At 35.9% G+C, this 15,591-nt stretch overlaps 1 protein-coding gene across 5 annotated transcripts in view; it reads left to right on the plus strand.

The window, feature by feature from the left end:
• The window catches only part of LOC11426962 (uncharacterized), a 54,728-nt gene that overhangs the window by 28,328 nt on the left and 10,809 nt on the right, over positions 1-15,591 (plus strand). For all 5 annotated transcript variants that reach the window (XR_003012407.2, XR_003012408.2, XM_003611372.4 and 2 more), the window contains 19 exons: positions 188-477; positions 566-650; positions 753-1,073; positions 1,444-1,803; positions 1,916-2,405; positions 3,838-4,001; positions 5,195-5,357; positions 5,491-5,760; positions 6,051-6,239; positions 7,121-7,163; positions 7,355-7,485; positions 7,567-8,064; positions 9,278-10,048; positions 10,145-10,218; positions 10,377-10,725; positions 10,807-10,905; positions 10,994-11,149; positions 13,071-13,252; positions 13,951-14,463. Coding sequence is in view for 3 of the 5 variants with exons in the window: in XM_003611372.4 (XP_003611420.2) it covers positions 188-477; positions 566-650; positions 753-1,073; positions 1,444-1,803; positions 1,916-2,405; positions 3,838-4,001; positions 5,195-5,357; positions 5,491-5,760; positions 6,051-6,239; positions 7,121-7,163; positions 7,355-7,485; positions 7,567-8,064; positions 9,278-10,048; positions 10,145-10,218; positions 10,377-10,725; positions 10,807-10,905; positions 10,994-11,149; positions 13,071-13,252; positions 13,951-14,463 (5,148 nt within the window). In the remaining 2 variants the exon portion in view is untranslated. The remainder of the gene's footprint in view (positions 1-187; positions 478-565; positions 651-752; positions 1,074-1,443; positions 1,804-1,915; positions 2,406-3,837; positions 4,002-5,194; positions 5,358-5,490; positions 5,761-6,050; positions 6,240-7,120; positions 7,164-7,354; positions 7,486-7,566; positions 8,065-9,277; positions 10,049-10,144; positions 10,219-10,376; positions 10,726-10,806; positions 10,906-10,993; positions 11,150-13,070; positions 13,253-13,950; positions 14,464-15,591) is intronic.

Below are 15,591 nucleotides of genomic sequence, written 5' to 3' on the forward strand. Positions count from 1 at the left end.
GGACTTGTCCTACCTATAAACACATTTTGAGGTCGTATTCATCCACTGTGAGACTCTTAACAATATCATAAATCAATTATCTGGCTCCTAATAAAAAATAAACATGCTTTTTTTTTTCCAGTAATTTTCTTTGAGGAAATTAATAATGCGGGATTGACGGACATTTGATGTTATTTTCAATTGCCAGGCTTGTTTTGAAGGGTAACAATACTGAGATGAGTGCAGATGTGCTTGGTTTGACTATGGAGAGTAATGGAATCAGGATTCTGGAGCCATTTGATACATCGTTGAAGTACTCAAATGCTTCTGGGAAGACCAATATACATATATCTGTTTCTGATATATTCATGAATTTCACCTTCAGTATCTTGAGACTATTTCTCGCTGTGGAGGATGATATTCTATCATTTTTGAGGATGACATCGAAGAAAATGACTATTGTTTGTTCTCACTTTGACAAAGTTGGAATCATAAAATGTATATTGACATTCTCTATTTTGTTTCTATTTTGGGTAAATATGTTGGCAACTGTATTGACACTAGTCATATTTGTTGCACCATGCAGATCCTCATACTGATCAAACTTTTGCTTTTTGGAGACCTCACGCTCCTCCTGGCTTTGCTGTACTTGGTGACTACCTGACACCACTGTCAGTGAAATTTCTTAATATTACCATTATTTTTTCTTGATTCAGATGGGTGCTTTAATTACCCATAGACTTAAATATTAATACGATGTGTTGTCTCTACAGAGACAAACCACCTACAAAAGGAGTCCTTGCAGTAAATACCAATTCTATAACAGTTAAGAGACCCATTCATTTCCGACTGATTTGGCCGCCTTTAGGCACTAGTGGTGAAGAAATGGACAATTCTGACTTGTCATGGAAAACTGAGGTAGATGATAGCTGTTCTATTTGGTTCCCTCAAGCTCCCAAAGGTTATGTGGCACTAGGCTGTATAGTTACTCAAGGAAGGACACCACCTCCTCTATCTTCTGCTCTGTGTATCCCTTCTTCTTCTGTATCTCTATGTTCATTAAGGGATTGTATCATGATTGGCATGCCTAATACGTAAGTGGAAATCTTGTGTTGTCTCCTGTTTAACACGCATGTCCTGTTTACAATGTATAAATTTGGTAATGGCTTGTATGTTGTCTTCTTCTGTAATGTATAAATTTGAAGTTCAGATCCACTCCATTCTCTACAAGTGGGGATGATGTCAACTCATAGATTTGAGAATAACTTGTATGTGATCATTTTACTCGATTGTTTAAATTACATTCCAAGCTTTAAATCGGATATGAAGGACTCTATATGAAGGAATCTAATTGCCATGGATTTTAAGTTGGGTAGTGTACATGCATAATAATTAATTTTAACCGTCGATCAGACACTAGATCATGTTTTTCTCATTGATTTTTTTTAATTGTCTTGATTGCAGATCGTCATCTAGTGTGAGATTTTGGCGAGTGGATAATTCTTTTGGCACTTTCTTGCCGGTTGATCCTACTACACATAGTTTGATGAGTAAAGCATACGAATTGCGTTGCATTAAGTATGGTTCTCTGAAGGCATCCTCAGCAGTATTAAATAGTTTGGATTCTCATGTGCATCCTGGTGGACAGCAATCTTTGGAATATGACCAGTCTGCTGATGCAAATTCTAACCGGCGTTTGGAGCCTGTTGCAAGCTTTCGGTTGATATGGTGGAATCAGGGATTAAATTCAAGAAAGAGGCTGTCCATATGGCGTCCAGTTGTTCCAACGGGAATGGTATATTTTGGAGATGTAGCTGTTAAAGGGTGTGTTTTACACCAGTGTACTCTGAATCTTTTTATCGTAAAAGTTTAGCTTGAATTATTTTATCTCGTTTTTACAATTAATAGAGAGCTGATTCAATCTTCTGCTGTTTAGGTATGAGCCTCCAAATACCTGCATTGTTCTTCATGACTCTAGAGATGAAAATGTTTTTAAAACTCCCCTAGATTTTCAACTTGTTGGACAAATAAAAAAGCAGCGGGGTATGGAAAGTATATCATTCTGGCTTCCCCAAGCTCCACCTGGTTTTGTTTCCTTGGGTTGTGTTGCATGTAAAGGGAAACCTAAGCAACATGAATTTAGCACATTAAGATGCATGAGGAGTGATTTGGTTGCTGGAGATAAATTTCTGGAAGAAAGTGTTTGGGATACATCAGATGCCAAGCATGTAACAGAGCCATTTAGCATATGGACTGTTGGCAATGAGTTGGGGACTTTTATTGTCCGTGGCGGTTTCAAAAGACCCCCAAGAAGATTTGCTTTGAAGCTAGCAGATTTTAGCTTGCCAAGTGGCTCAGATGCGACGATCATTGATGCTGGAATTGGAACCTTCTCAATTGCTCTTTTTGATGACTACAGTGGTTTGGTGAGAATAAAACACTCCGTTTGCAGCTTTCATTCATATAATAATAATACTACCTCCGTCCCAAAATAACTGAGTCATTTGCTATAAAATATTGTCCCAAAATAACTGACCCAATTCACTTTTCAATGCAATATTAATTACATATTTCCAATTATACACTATAATTAATACTACTTTTATCATTTCCAATTCAACATTTTCCACTTTGCATTTATGATAATGGTGAATGCACCAATACTTGACAAGGACACTCAACAATTTTTCTCTTTCTTTCACTTATACACTTTTCTTAATATGTGTGCAATGAACAAAATGCTCACTTATTATGGGACGGAGAGAGTAAAATAATAATAATGATAATAATAATAATAATAATAGCTGAGTGCCTAGTCACCTAGGCACTTAAGCTTGTAAAATGAATGGTCCTTATCTTTGAATGGAAAGTGTTAATTGTCGCATGCAGCTAGATTTGATATTTGAACAAAAGTTATCCATTGGCATACCTTTATCTTCTTATTTGTCTGCAAACTTGAATTTGATTCATAAGTTGTATGTTAAATATAATGAAAAATGGTGCATGTATAGGGCATAGATTTTCTTGGTTAATATTATATTTTTGGTTTAACCGTAACTATAAGTATTATTATTGTGCTTTTTTGGACATCAAGTAGGGACTTGATGTTATTTTTTGCTTTCTATTTTGCTATAGTTATTGTCATTCTCAAAGTGTTAGATGCAAATCATTCCATGGATAACAAGCTAAGCTTTTGGAAGAGTTAGTTCCTAACATTATTAAAGCCTCTTTGACATTATGACTGACTGGCACTAAGTGGTCTAGAAATTGATTTTTGACGTCTCCATTCGCCGACATAAAAGAGTTGGCTTTCAGTACTATGTTAGCATGATTTCGTGCATCTGTCCAAGTTTCAAGTCAAAAGGTCTCTTGCATGAGGGTGTTTGTTAAATCTAGAATTATTCAAATTCTGCCTTACAGATAAAATTTTGCGAGGGTTGGTTTTTGGCGTATCTTGAGTTTAGGTTCTTTTGTGTTTCAATTTAATATTATTTAAGGAGGTGGGCTTGAATTGAACTTTCTAAACTGCTAGATGCTTCACGTGTTAGATATTAATCCCTTTTTTTTTTGGTTTAGACCTTAAATAAGAAGCTATATAAATTGCTTGCTTCGAGTTATATTTGTTGGAATGATGTATTTTTTCCTCAGTCTAATAATTATAGTTGACTTTAAGGAAAATCAAAAGAGTGGTCTCTTAGTTGGGGTTCTCTTTCTATACTAGTTCTGCTCATGCTGTCCTTTTGTACTCTTCTCAGCTGTGGACTATTCAATGGTTCCTTTATGTTATTCTTGTAATGAAATCTAATTGGTATGATCATTTTTACTTTTGTACTGACTGCCTTTTTGGTATATTTACAGATGGTTCCTTTGTTCAATATATCTTTGAGTGGAATAACATTTAGCTTGCATGGAAGAACTGAGTATCTGAATTGCACTGTTGGTTTCTCCTTGGCCGCCAGATCATATAATGATAAGTATGAAGCTTGGGAGCCTCTGGTTGAGCCAGTAGATGGATTCTTAAGGTAATTGTTTTGTGTATACAAATAATAGAATTCTCCTGCTACACATTGCCTTCGCAAAATCTCAAGTACATGATTGGGAGTTTTTGTTGTTGCAAACAATTGGTTGATGAAATTGGAATTGAGTTATAAAAGGGTCTTCAGCCAATTTACCCCTCTGTGCCATTAACATATGGGAATATAGAGGCGGTAAGTACTGACAGTTATTTACAATTGTTGATTGGGGTATTGAAGTTGGACCTTTAAGTTTGAAAGATTTGCACTATTGTGATGATTGGGAAAGCCAAAAGGTGGAAACAATTTAAACTTGCATAGCACTAGACCCGCTTTTCAGTTTCTCCTACGAATTTGTGTGATGAAGTGTAAAATCCAGTTGGTTGAACTATCGGATGTGGAGAACCAAGAAATACATTAAAAACTGATCTGTCCGGTGAGGAACTGATGGAGGCATCGGTGGTGGAAAGTGCTCCGGTACGGTGGCGATGAGTCTTTGCGGTGGGACGAAGGGTGCCCGCAGGCACGTTAATACTCCAACGCTCAAGTCAGTATGGTAAATGAGATGGAATGTGTGAAAAGTGTGGGAGAAGTGAATCGGACCTTGGGGGTGAAGCTAAGTCACCCTTATATAGGCATGTGTGAGAATAATTGTCCCCGTGAGATGTGGCGCGTGATTAGGAGGCCGTTGGAGGACACGTGTACGGTGCCCGATGCACGGGGTGTGTGTGCTCCTTGAGTTGATGCGCCTTGGCCTGGTGGACGTTCGATCCACGTGTCAGTGTTGGTTTGGCTTTCTAGCCGGTCCAGTACAAAAACAAGATGGGATCTCTGCTGTATTGTAGATAGCCGCGTCAGAGTCTGTTTCTGGAGTCATTGGTGGAGAAGAAATAATGGTGTAATCACTAAGAAATATAGTTGATATTGCAATAAAATAATATATGATCAAATAATAGATAAGCAACGACTAACATGCAAAAGTTAGACAAATGGTGTATGATGCTGAAATAGTTAGCCCTTTGGACTTATCTATCTACACAATAATACCCTGTACCTATGACACATTATCATTTTCCCAACCCACACAAGAGTATTATTATTTTAATAATTTAAAAGTAATTTTTAATAATTATATTAAATGTAATGCTTGCTTGTTTTAAAATTATATTTCATTTGTAATTTCTAATTACAACTGCTCTTAGGTACCAATATGATCTCAACGCCCCAGGTGCCACCTCTCAATTACGTTTGACATCAACTCGAGATCTGAACTTAAATGTTTCAGTTTCTAATGTTAATATGATCATTCAAGCTTATGCAAGCTGGAACAACCTTAGCCATGCTCATGAAAGTTATCAAAATAGAGTAAATTTTCTTTGCCCTCTCTCATTTAAGCTGTGTTGAATTCGGTAAATATATTTTGATTCGTACATTTCTTTTCACCTTGTAACATGGTTACCTGTTTCCCTTTTTTTTGGTGGTTGTTGACATCTAACAGGAAGCATTTTCTCCAACTTTTGGTGGAAACTCTATCATTGATGCTGTCCACAAGAGAAATTATTATATAATCCCACAAAACAAACTTGGTCAGGATATTTTTATACGTGCTACGGAAGCCAGGGGTCTGCAAAGTATAATTAAGATGCCATCCGGGGATATGAAGGCTGTGAAAGTACCTGTATCAAAAGATATGTTAGAATCTCATTTGAGGGGCAAACTTTGTAAAAAAATAAGAACAATGGTGACCATCATCATAGCAGAAGCACAGGTATGGTTTGGTTCTTTTGTGGCTGTTGAGATATTGAAAAGTTGTGACTGTTTAGTTTTATCTTCACTATTTATTGTATTGATTAATCTTCCCTATTAATTGGGGATTAACTAGGACACGTACATTCTCCCCACATAATATGATGTAATAAACATATTTTCAGTCTTAAGAGTGGCATACAATTTATATTTGATTTTGTTGGCAGTCCCAGTGTTCAGATTTATTAACCCTAAGGAATGCTGCAATGCTTATTATGCAATTGCCTATAAATTTTCATATTTCGAATACAGTTTCCTCGAGTTGGAGGTTCAGATTCTCAGCAATATGCAGTGGCTGTCCGTCTTTCTCCTAATCCGAGTCTCCCTACTGATGGAATGGTTCATCAACAGAGTGCGCGCACATGTGGAAGAAGGGCACATCCTTCAGATCTTGAGTTAGTCAAGTGGAATGAAATATTTTTCTTCAAAGTTGATTCACTGGTACTTGACAATTATGCTTGCCTTCATATATTCTTTCTCATGGTCAAATTATGTTGGAAATTACTTTCATTTATGTTTGCATTTACTAATGACCAAAGTTGTTTCGAATAGATTATTTGGATATTTTCTAGTCCTGGATTTCTAACAAATATTTGGCTCTGTTTGCACGAATTAATTTTTAGATACTGGAATTAGAGTAGGGCTATTAAAGCTTAACGACTCTCTGTTGATGTGAAGCCATTTGGTTGGAACCAATGATGTAGGTGTAACTTGTATGATTTTAAATAAAGCAGAAGACAGACAATAAATACTTTGAAAGATGATTATGGTTTGATATTATGGATGATATAAAAGACGAAGCACTAGCCCTTATTTATACTGGAACTAGACTCCTAATTCTAATCAATTTTGGAAACAATTTGTTGTACTATAGGAACATCTTTCCTTTATTTCTTCCTATTTGTATGAGTTTCTGGATGGGGAGCAACCTAGACAGCTGCTAGTATTGTTATCCATCGAGCCTGGGCTAGCTAGGAAGGAGGAAGGGGTCTCTAGATCGTAAAATCTGGAGCTACTGATACCATGCAGAAGTAATGGGGGAAATACTCCGAGTTTTATTACTCCAGTGTAGGACTGTTTATATGGTAGAAATTTTGTCTGACCCATCAATCAAGACTTTTAATGGACTAAAGTTCAAATAAAATGGCCAGCTAATTATTAAAATAAAAGCAGGGAGAATAATATCAGACTCACCTGATTCTTCTATATTTTCTTTTGCTTAGTTATTTTTTGTTGTTTCTGTGATTATCTTCATTTTGGTTTTCCAATCAATGGTTTCATTTGTAAACCTAACTTCATGTTTGCCTGTACTTACATTGCAGGATTACTATACTTTGGAATTAATTGTGACAGATATGAGTGAAGGTACTTCCATGAAATTCAATCCAGACCTATGTAACATTGAATGCTTACATATAAAGTGCAAACAAAATTAATATCAATTCAGAATTCAGATGTCCGCAATAAAATTACTAATTACTTGTGTATGTTTCTTTGGTATTGCAAAGAACATAGGTTGCACAATCTTTACTAAAAGTTTTTTCTGTTTTCTGTAGGAGTTCCCATTGGGTTCTTTTCAGCTTCCTTGAGCGAGATAGCAAGAACTATTGACGATTCCTCATATTCCCAAGCTTTTTCCAATAAGCTGAATTGGATAGATTTATCTGCAGAAGATTCTTTGTCCATGGTGAATGTAGTCTATGATTTACCATTTTCTGCTCATATTGTTTTTTCTCGGTAGTAATGTTGTGTCGTGCTGAGATTTCAGGATGTTTATCAGAAGAAGGCTCGCAAATTGAGATGTGCCATACTAATGCATAGTTCTGAAGTCCAGAATAGCAACCAAAATTCTAATAATGATGTCCATAAATCTGGGTTTATTCAAATTAGTCCTAGCAAGGAAGGTCCTTGGACTACTGTAAGGCTAAACTATGCTGCCCCTGCTGCTTGCTGGAGGTTGGGTAATGCCGTTGTTGCCAGTGAAGCTAGTGTAAAGGATGGCAATAGATATGTCAATATTCGATCTCTGGTTTCTGTTCGTAACTACACAGACTTCGTGCTTGATTTGCGTCTTAGCTCAAAAATTCCATCTGAAAAAGTGAATTTGCTAAATAACTCAAGTGATTCTGAATCTATTGTAACAGAGAGCTCTAGAATTCAGACAGACGAGTTTTATGAGACAGAAAAGCTAACTGCACACAGTGGTTGGGTTCGTTGGTCGGGTTATCCTGGGCAGCATAATTCATACAAAGGAAAATCCCATCAGGTTAGTGATAAAAGCCTTCCCTTGGGCCATAATATAAGACAGAATCTTAGGATGCTTGGGTACTATATTTGCATGTCATGCAAAAAATAGGAAGAAATAATTTTTTGAATATGCTTGAGTGATTTGCACTAAGCTGCTGATCTTCCATTTATACACAATACAATTTACATTTACAAAGAGTTTAATAGCATAGCCACTTCCTTGGTGCATTTATAATATTCTCTAGGTTCATGACTATGTACTTGAATCAGAATATAATGCTACAACTCTCAACACTATTTACCAAAAGCTACTTGGAAGGTGTAACATTAATGTGGTTCTATTTCCAAAGCTCCCCCGCTCAAGTTGATGAATAGGTATTCTCCATTCCCAGCTTGGATACTATTTTTTCGAAAATCAGACTACTCAATCCTTTGGTAAAAATATCCTCCAGTTGCCCTTGGGAGGTTACATATGGAGTACAAATCAAACCAAAATCAATTTTTCTTTAATAAAATGTCTGTCCACCTCAATGTATTTCATTTGATCATGTTCAACAGGAATATGAGCTTTGCTGATTGCTGATTTATTATCACAGTAGAGCTTCACAGATCCATCCCATTTAATCTTCAAATCTTTTAAAATAATTGAGCCAAAGTTCTTCACAAATAGCTTGTGGCATAGCTCGAATCTCAACTTTCAGCACTAGAAGGAGTCACCACATTCCGCTTTTTACTCCTCCAAATTACCAAATTTTCTCCACCAAAGCTACAATACCCAGTAGTGGACCTCCTGTCAGTAATTGACCCTGCATAGTCAGCATCAATATAAACCTCAATAATTGCGTTGCCAGTCGTTTGATATAAAATTCCTGGCTTGTGACGTGAGGATTGCCCCCATTTATAAACACATTGTCAGGCCAACTTCTATCCGATGTGGGACTCTTAACACAATTGACAGAAACTGAAAATGATCTAACTAACTAGTAACAGTTAGCATGAATGTTCATCACTTAGCTAGCTATATTTGATTATAGGAAGAAGCAAAGATACAACCGTACACTATACATCTATAACTTACCCCCTCTTCCTTGGGGGGTTGAGATGACACCACCTTGAGTTTGTCTTGCGTCTTGGACTTGATCAACCTTTTTGTAGGGTTTGTTATCCTCTTTCTTTCTCTTATTTTGTTATTTATTATTCTGATCTAATAAATAAGTTTTTGTATAATCCAGGATTCTCCTGAAATTGATCTACCACCAGGTTGGGAATGGATTGATGATTGGCATTTAGATACAAAATCTACCAATACGTCTGATGGCTGGACTTATGCTCCTGATGTGGAGAGTTTGAGATGGCCTGAATCCGTTGATCCAAAGGTTTCTTCTAATTCTGCTAGGCAGAGGAAATGGCTAAGAAACAGGAAGCTTATAGCAGACGATCTTAAGCATGAAATATCTGTTGGGCTACTCCAACCAGGAGAAGCCGTTCCACTTCCTTTATCTGGCTTGACACAGTCTATACAATATTTCTTGCAACTAAGGCCAGGGTCCTCAGAAAACCCATATGAGTACTCTTGGAGTACTGTAACGGACAGACCTAGGCTATCAGAGGATGTTGGCAATGGGGAGCAATGCTCAAATCTGTGTGTTTCAGCTCTTTCAGAATCAGAGGAACTACTGTACTGCAGTGAGATGCATGGAACCTCAGGTGGTTCCCACAAGTTGTGGTTTTGTGTAAGCATACAAGCAACTGAGATTGCTAAAGACATAAATTCTGATGCTATTCAGGATTGGTGTTTGGTAGTCAAATCTCCACTAACGATTAGCAATTTTCTTCCCCTTGCTGCTGAATATTCAGTTCTTGAAATGCAATCAAGTGGCCACTTTCTTACATGCTCAAGAGATGTATTTTTATCTGGAGAAACTGTGAAAATATACAGTGCTGATATTAGGAAACCTTTGTTCTTATCTTTGCTTCCACAAAGGGGTTGGCTTCCCGTACATGTAAGATATTAGCCTGTCAGTACCTTTGTCTTAAATACTTGGTAATCTTTTTGTTGTATTGCGTCATTAATACCTCATGTCCTTTTGTTTGGACAGGAAGCTGTTCTTATATCTCATCCTCAGGGGAACCCATCAAAAACAATTAGTTTGAGAAGTTCAATATCTGGAAGGTTGTAAAATTCTGATTGTAGGACAGTTGAAATTTTCACAATCTAATATAAGTTATTATTTTATAAGTTTGACTAACTCGTTATTGGCATCTATTGATTCTACTTTGGAGGGATTGGTTAATTCGCAAAACTCATCTTATATGCTTTTTTATATACAGGGTTATCCAAATTATTCTTGAACAGAACTATGACAAGGAGCTCACTTTGCTGGCGAAAACAATTAGAGTCTACGCTCCTTACTGGTTAGGAGTATCTAGATGTCCTCCACTTACATTTAGGATTCTTGAAACATCGGCTAAAAGAAGAATGCCAAAGATTGCTTCTCAATTTCAAAGTAACAAAAAAACTGGATCAATCTTTGAAGAAATAACTGATGAGGAATTATATGATGGCGACACAATTGTATCTGCTTTAAACTTTAATATGTTAGCCTTATCAGTAGCCATTGCTCAATCAGGAAATGAGCAGTTTGGACCTGTTAAAGACCTTGCTTCTCTTGGTGATATGGTAATGTCAAGCTTTATTTGTTGACAAACAAGAAGTAAATGCATATGGCTCTTCTAAACTTTTATTTCTTTTTGTTTGTAGGATGGTTCTTTGGATATATATGCACACGATGGTGATGGCAATTGCTTGCGGCTAATCATTTCTACAAAACCATGCCTCTTTCAGTCTGTTCCAACTAAGGTTGGGTTGTTTCAGAAGATCAAATTTAGCATAAATGTTATGAAGCCATCAAGTTGTAATACTCTTGTATTTATGATTGTTTTTACAGATAATTTCTGTTCGGCCATTTATGACTTTCACAAATAGACTTGGCCAAGATATCTTCATCAAGTTAAGCACTGAAGATGAACCGAAGATTTTGCGTGCTTCTGATTCAAGGACGTCCTTTGTCTGTCGCGGAGCTGGGGAACCTGAAAAACTCCAGGTTGCATTTCGCTCATTTGATATATCTCTCCGATAATTGACCCCATTTAATTAAGAGTTGTGTTACTTTGACACATAGGTGTGACATCAAATTTTGACAACAATTGACATGGTTAACACAGTTCAAATGTGTGGCTAATTATGTTCAGTGGATGATTAACGAATATAACTTGTTGCAACTCATTAGGCATCCATTGAACACAATTAATCGCAATTTTGAACGTCATTAACAACGATTTTCATGTGCTCAAATCTACATATACTCATTAACCATCCAAGTTGTGTTCAAATATAAATGATTTTATGTTGTTCAAATAAACATGATATTCACTTGAAAATTGTAGTTAATGACTTTCAAAATTGCGCTTAACTGTGTTCAGTTGATTGTTAATGAGTTGCGACATTTTGTTATATTCATTAACGGTCCCTCTGAACGTAGTTAACCACATATTTGAACTGCATTGACTGTCTAAATTGGTGTCTCAATTTGATGTCTAATTTATGTGTATATCACTCCTCTTTAATTAATCTTTCATTTCTCTTTATGTGCATAAACTTAAAGATAGAAAAATTGTGGAATCTTGAATTACAAATTGTCTGAGGTATTGTTGAATGAGAGAAAAATAGAAAGGCATATGATTTAATTGTGTGTCTCAAGTCTCAACTACACAGCGAAGTCTCCTTATCTAAGACTTGAAGGTGACAAATACAAATAATAATGACTGGAATAACTTCAGGATATCCTACTGCTAATTATACGATATTCTCCTTATTTACATGACCCTTTTTTTATTTTCAACACTCCCTTTCAGCTGGAGCATTTGAATCATATGCGCCAAGCTTGTTACATATTTATTTATTTGATTCGAGGACCTCTTAAGGTTTTAGTGAAGACTTAATAGTTACGTTGGTTTAACTCAGCCCTTACAAAATCAGCTTGTAAGGCGAGGACTACCATACTTATAAACTTATGTTCAGGCCTTATTTCGCCCAATATGTGACTCTTAACAACCCCCCACACGCGCAACATCTGGAGCGTGACTCGAGTGGTCTGATAGCGCTAACCTTATAGATGGAGGTCCGATGAATCTTGGATAAGCTCTGATACCATTTTAGAAATCCTACAAAACTGGCATGTAAGATCAGAACTGTCCCCACTTCTAAACCTATATTTAGGCCTTATCTCATCAATGTGAGTCTCTTAACAAAGATTTGTCAATTGATCATTTGAGTTGACAAAGTTAGTCGTGACGCCGCCTATTTCGATAGTAGCCATCTTGTTCAATATGCTTGGCTTTCTCATAAAAAACCAGATTAGAGGCAATACGCAATGCTGCTTGATAATCACCTATTAGTGTCATTAGTGTTGCCTCTTCAAATTGAAGCTTTTTGAGTAGGTCTGTGACTGTCTTTGCGAGGAAATTCCGATGATGTGGTGTTAAATCGCCGGAAAATAGGTCTGGCAGTGACTGTTTTGGCCAAAAATGATTGAAACAGAGAGCCAAAGTGATTAACACAGCAGCGAAGAAGGGGCAAATCAGAGTCAGAAGACAATTTGCCGAAAAAATTCTCACCAGAGGACCATGGGTCCACTGAGTAGGCATGGTTTAGGATTGCGTCTAAATAGGCTCTGGATAAATAGAAAGGCATACGATGAGACGTGTCTCAACTACACAGCTGAGTCTCTTCATATAGAAAACTACTCATTATTACACGACATTCTCCTTATTTACATGATCCTATTTATTTATAAACGTTAATTTTTTTGTAAAAGAAGGTGGGCTGAAATGTCATCATATGTTTAATTTGAGTGACTACTTAGTGTATATTAGTTAATTGAAAAGTATGACAATGTAAGTGTCGCCATTATTTGTCTCCATCTTATTAAATTTTAATGGTATAAACACTTTCTGTAATTTTAGGTGAGACTAGAAGGTACCAATTGGTCGTATCCCCTTCAAATTTTAAGAGAAGACACAATTTCTCTTGTTTTGAGGATGAATGATGGTACTCTTAGATTTTTAAGAACTGAGATCCGTGGATATGAAGAAGGAACGCGTTTTGTGGTGGTATTCCGCCTTGGATCAACTGATGGTCCTATCAGGTACTGATATATGTATATTAACTACTCCAGTCATATGTCTTCTACTCAGAACTCTAGCAATACACTCTTTTGGACACACACTTAAACACACACATTGTGATTGATGCATTACTTGAAAAGAGAAAATTTGATACTACAGGCTGATTGCAGTTCAAATATATAGAATAGAAATTCAAATGAATAAAAACTGTACAAATATCTCCTAATGTTTTTCAATTCATTATATTACACAACATTCCACGTCAAGCTGGTGAATGTAGTTTATCATTCCGATCAAAGGTCTTGAAAATGACAAGCATAACTATCAATAGGTCAGAGAAAAATAAATAGGAGTTTGAACACCCCCTTATAAGGGGTATGATTTGTGATATACCTATGTCATGGAACTTAACCAGTTAAGGATCTGTTTTCCTTACGCCAAAAAATTCTCCTTTTTCTCCAAAACATCAATTTGTTGCATTGCTGCGCCAATCTATAATTTTTACATTTTAGCTTTAAGTGTATAAAGATGTGAAAGAATGTGAAGATATAAAAAAAAAAACCTACAATTGCCATCCCTTCCCTCAAAAGAAAATTGCTAATGTAGTAGGTTTCTCTTGATAGATTCAGTATCTTGTCATACGTGTGTCCAAATCTCTGACTGAGATGCTTGCATGAGTGTGTTTCTTCGGGACAGAAGCTAACATTGCTTGTAACAGAATTGAAAATAGAACATCAGACAAGGCACTTAGCATTCGACAGTCTGGATTTGGTGAAGAATCCTGGATTCAGTTGCAACCCCTGTCAACTACTAACTTTTCTTGGGAAGATCCATACGGCGATAAGTTTTTAGATGCTAAACTTAGTGATGAAGATACCAATGCAATTTGGAAACTTGACTTGGAAAGGACTCGATCATGTTCAGCAGAATTTGGAATGCAATTACATGTTATCGATGGGGGAGACATAATAATTGCAAAATTCAGAGATGATAAGATGCTCACTTCAGGTTCATTTGAAGAGATTAGAGACCAAACACCAACTGAAAAATGTGAAGTTTCTTCTGTTCACGCTGAGATGCAGAACAGTGTTACACCGTTTGAGCTCATAATTGAGTTAGGTGTGGTTGGAATTTCTATGGTGGACCATAGACCAAAGGAGCTCTCCTATTTATACTTAGAAAGGATGTTCTTAACGTATTCAACTGGCTATGATGGTGGAAGGACAAGCAGGTAACAACCCTATCGCATTCATCATTTAAATATAAGGCATGTATTTAATGTACAATTTTTATCCTGATTTATAATTGACTTTGTAAAAATTACTTTAAATGCATATTAGGGCAAAAACATGAGTTGGAAGGATTTGAATTTTATATAGTTGCTTTTTTAGGATAGGATGAGGGGTTATGTCAATGCGGGTCCTTTTATTTTCAAGTCCATTTGATTTGTAAACAAATCAAATACTGAAACGGACAAAAATATTTGTTCCATGTTTAATTTAAAAAGCGACCATGGGGTTGAACAAAAAGAGGTGAGGCATTGGTTAAAAATCTATAATTTTGTATCTCACTAAAACATGAGAAAAAAGTTGTCTATGGATAAATTATCAAGACAAAAATATCCTTGCCTTTTTTTGACATATTCTCTCTCCCTCTCTCTTATCCGACTCGTCCTTCTCTATTAGTATTTACATTCTTAAACATTAATATATATGTATGTATGTGTGTATATATATATATATATATATATATATATATATATATATATATATATATGTATGTATATATTAGTATTTACATTCTTAAACATTAATATATATGTATGTATGTATGTATATATATATGTATAAAGGGTATTGTTGTAAAATTTTATATTATTTTGTTTGTGTTGTCTATTGTCCAGTAGTTTAAATGATTTGTTATGTACTGTTTTGTTCAGTGCTTATTCTTTTGCAAACCAAGCACACTCTTTATGTACTAGATTGTCTCTCTTTTCCTTGATGGCATGGAAGACTTCATAATTTCTCTAACTTTTTATTAAATGGATTAGTACATGTCAAAACACCATCTAATCTGCTAGGGTTCATGTTTTATATGATCTCTAAACCTGTCTTGACTTTGTGATTACACATTATAACCGCTTTGGATTCCCTTTTGGTCTTACAATAGATTACTTGGTACTTCCTCTCATTTATGACAATATTTGTCAATTTTATATGATAGATATTTCATGATATGAAAAATTCATACCCATCAGAAAGAATATTGTAATTGGACTGAGAGTAGAAGGAGAAAACATAAATGGATGTGCTTTCAGCAAAAGAAGAGAATCATTTGACCCCAAGCTATGAACTGAAGC

Source organism: Medicago truncatula, chromosome 5 (genome assembly GCF_003473485.1).
Source record: "Medicago truncatula cultivar Jemalong A17 chromosome 5, MtrunA17r5.0-ANR, whole genome shotgun sequence".
NCBI lineage: Eukaryota > Viridiplantae > Streptophyta > Magnoliopsida > Fabales > Fabaceae > Medicago > Medicago truncatula.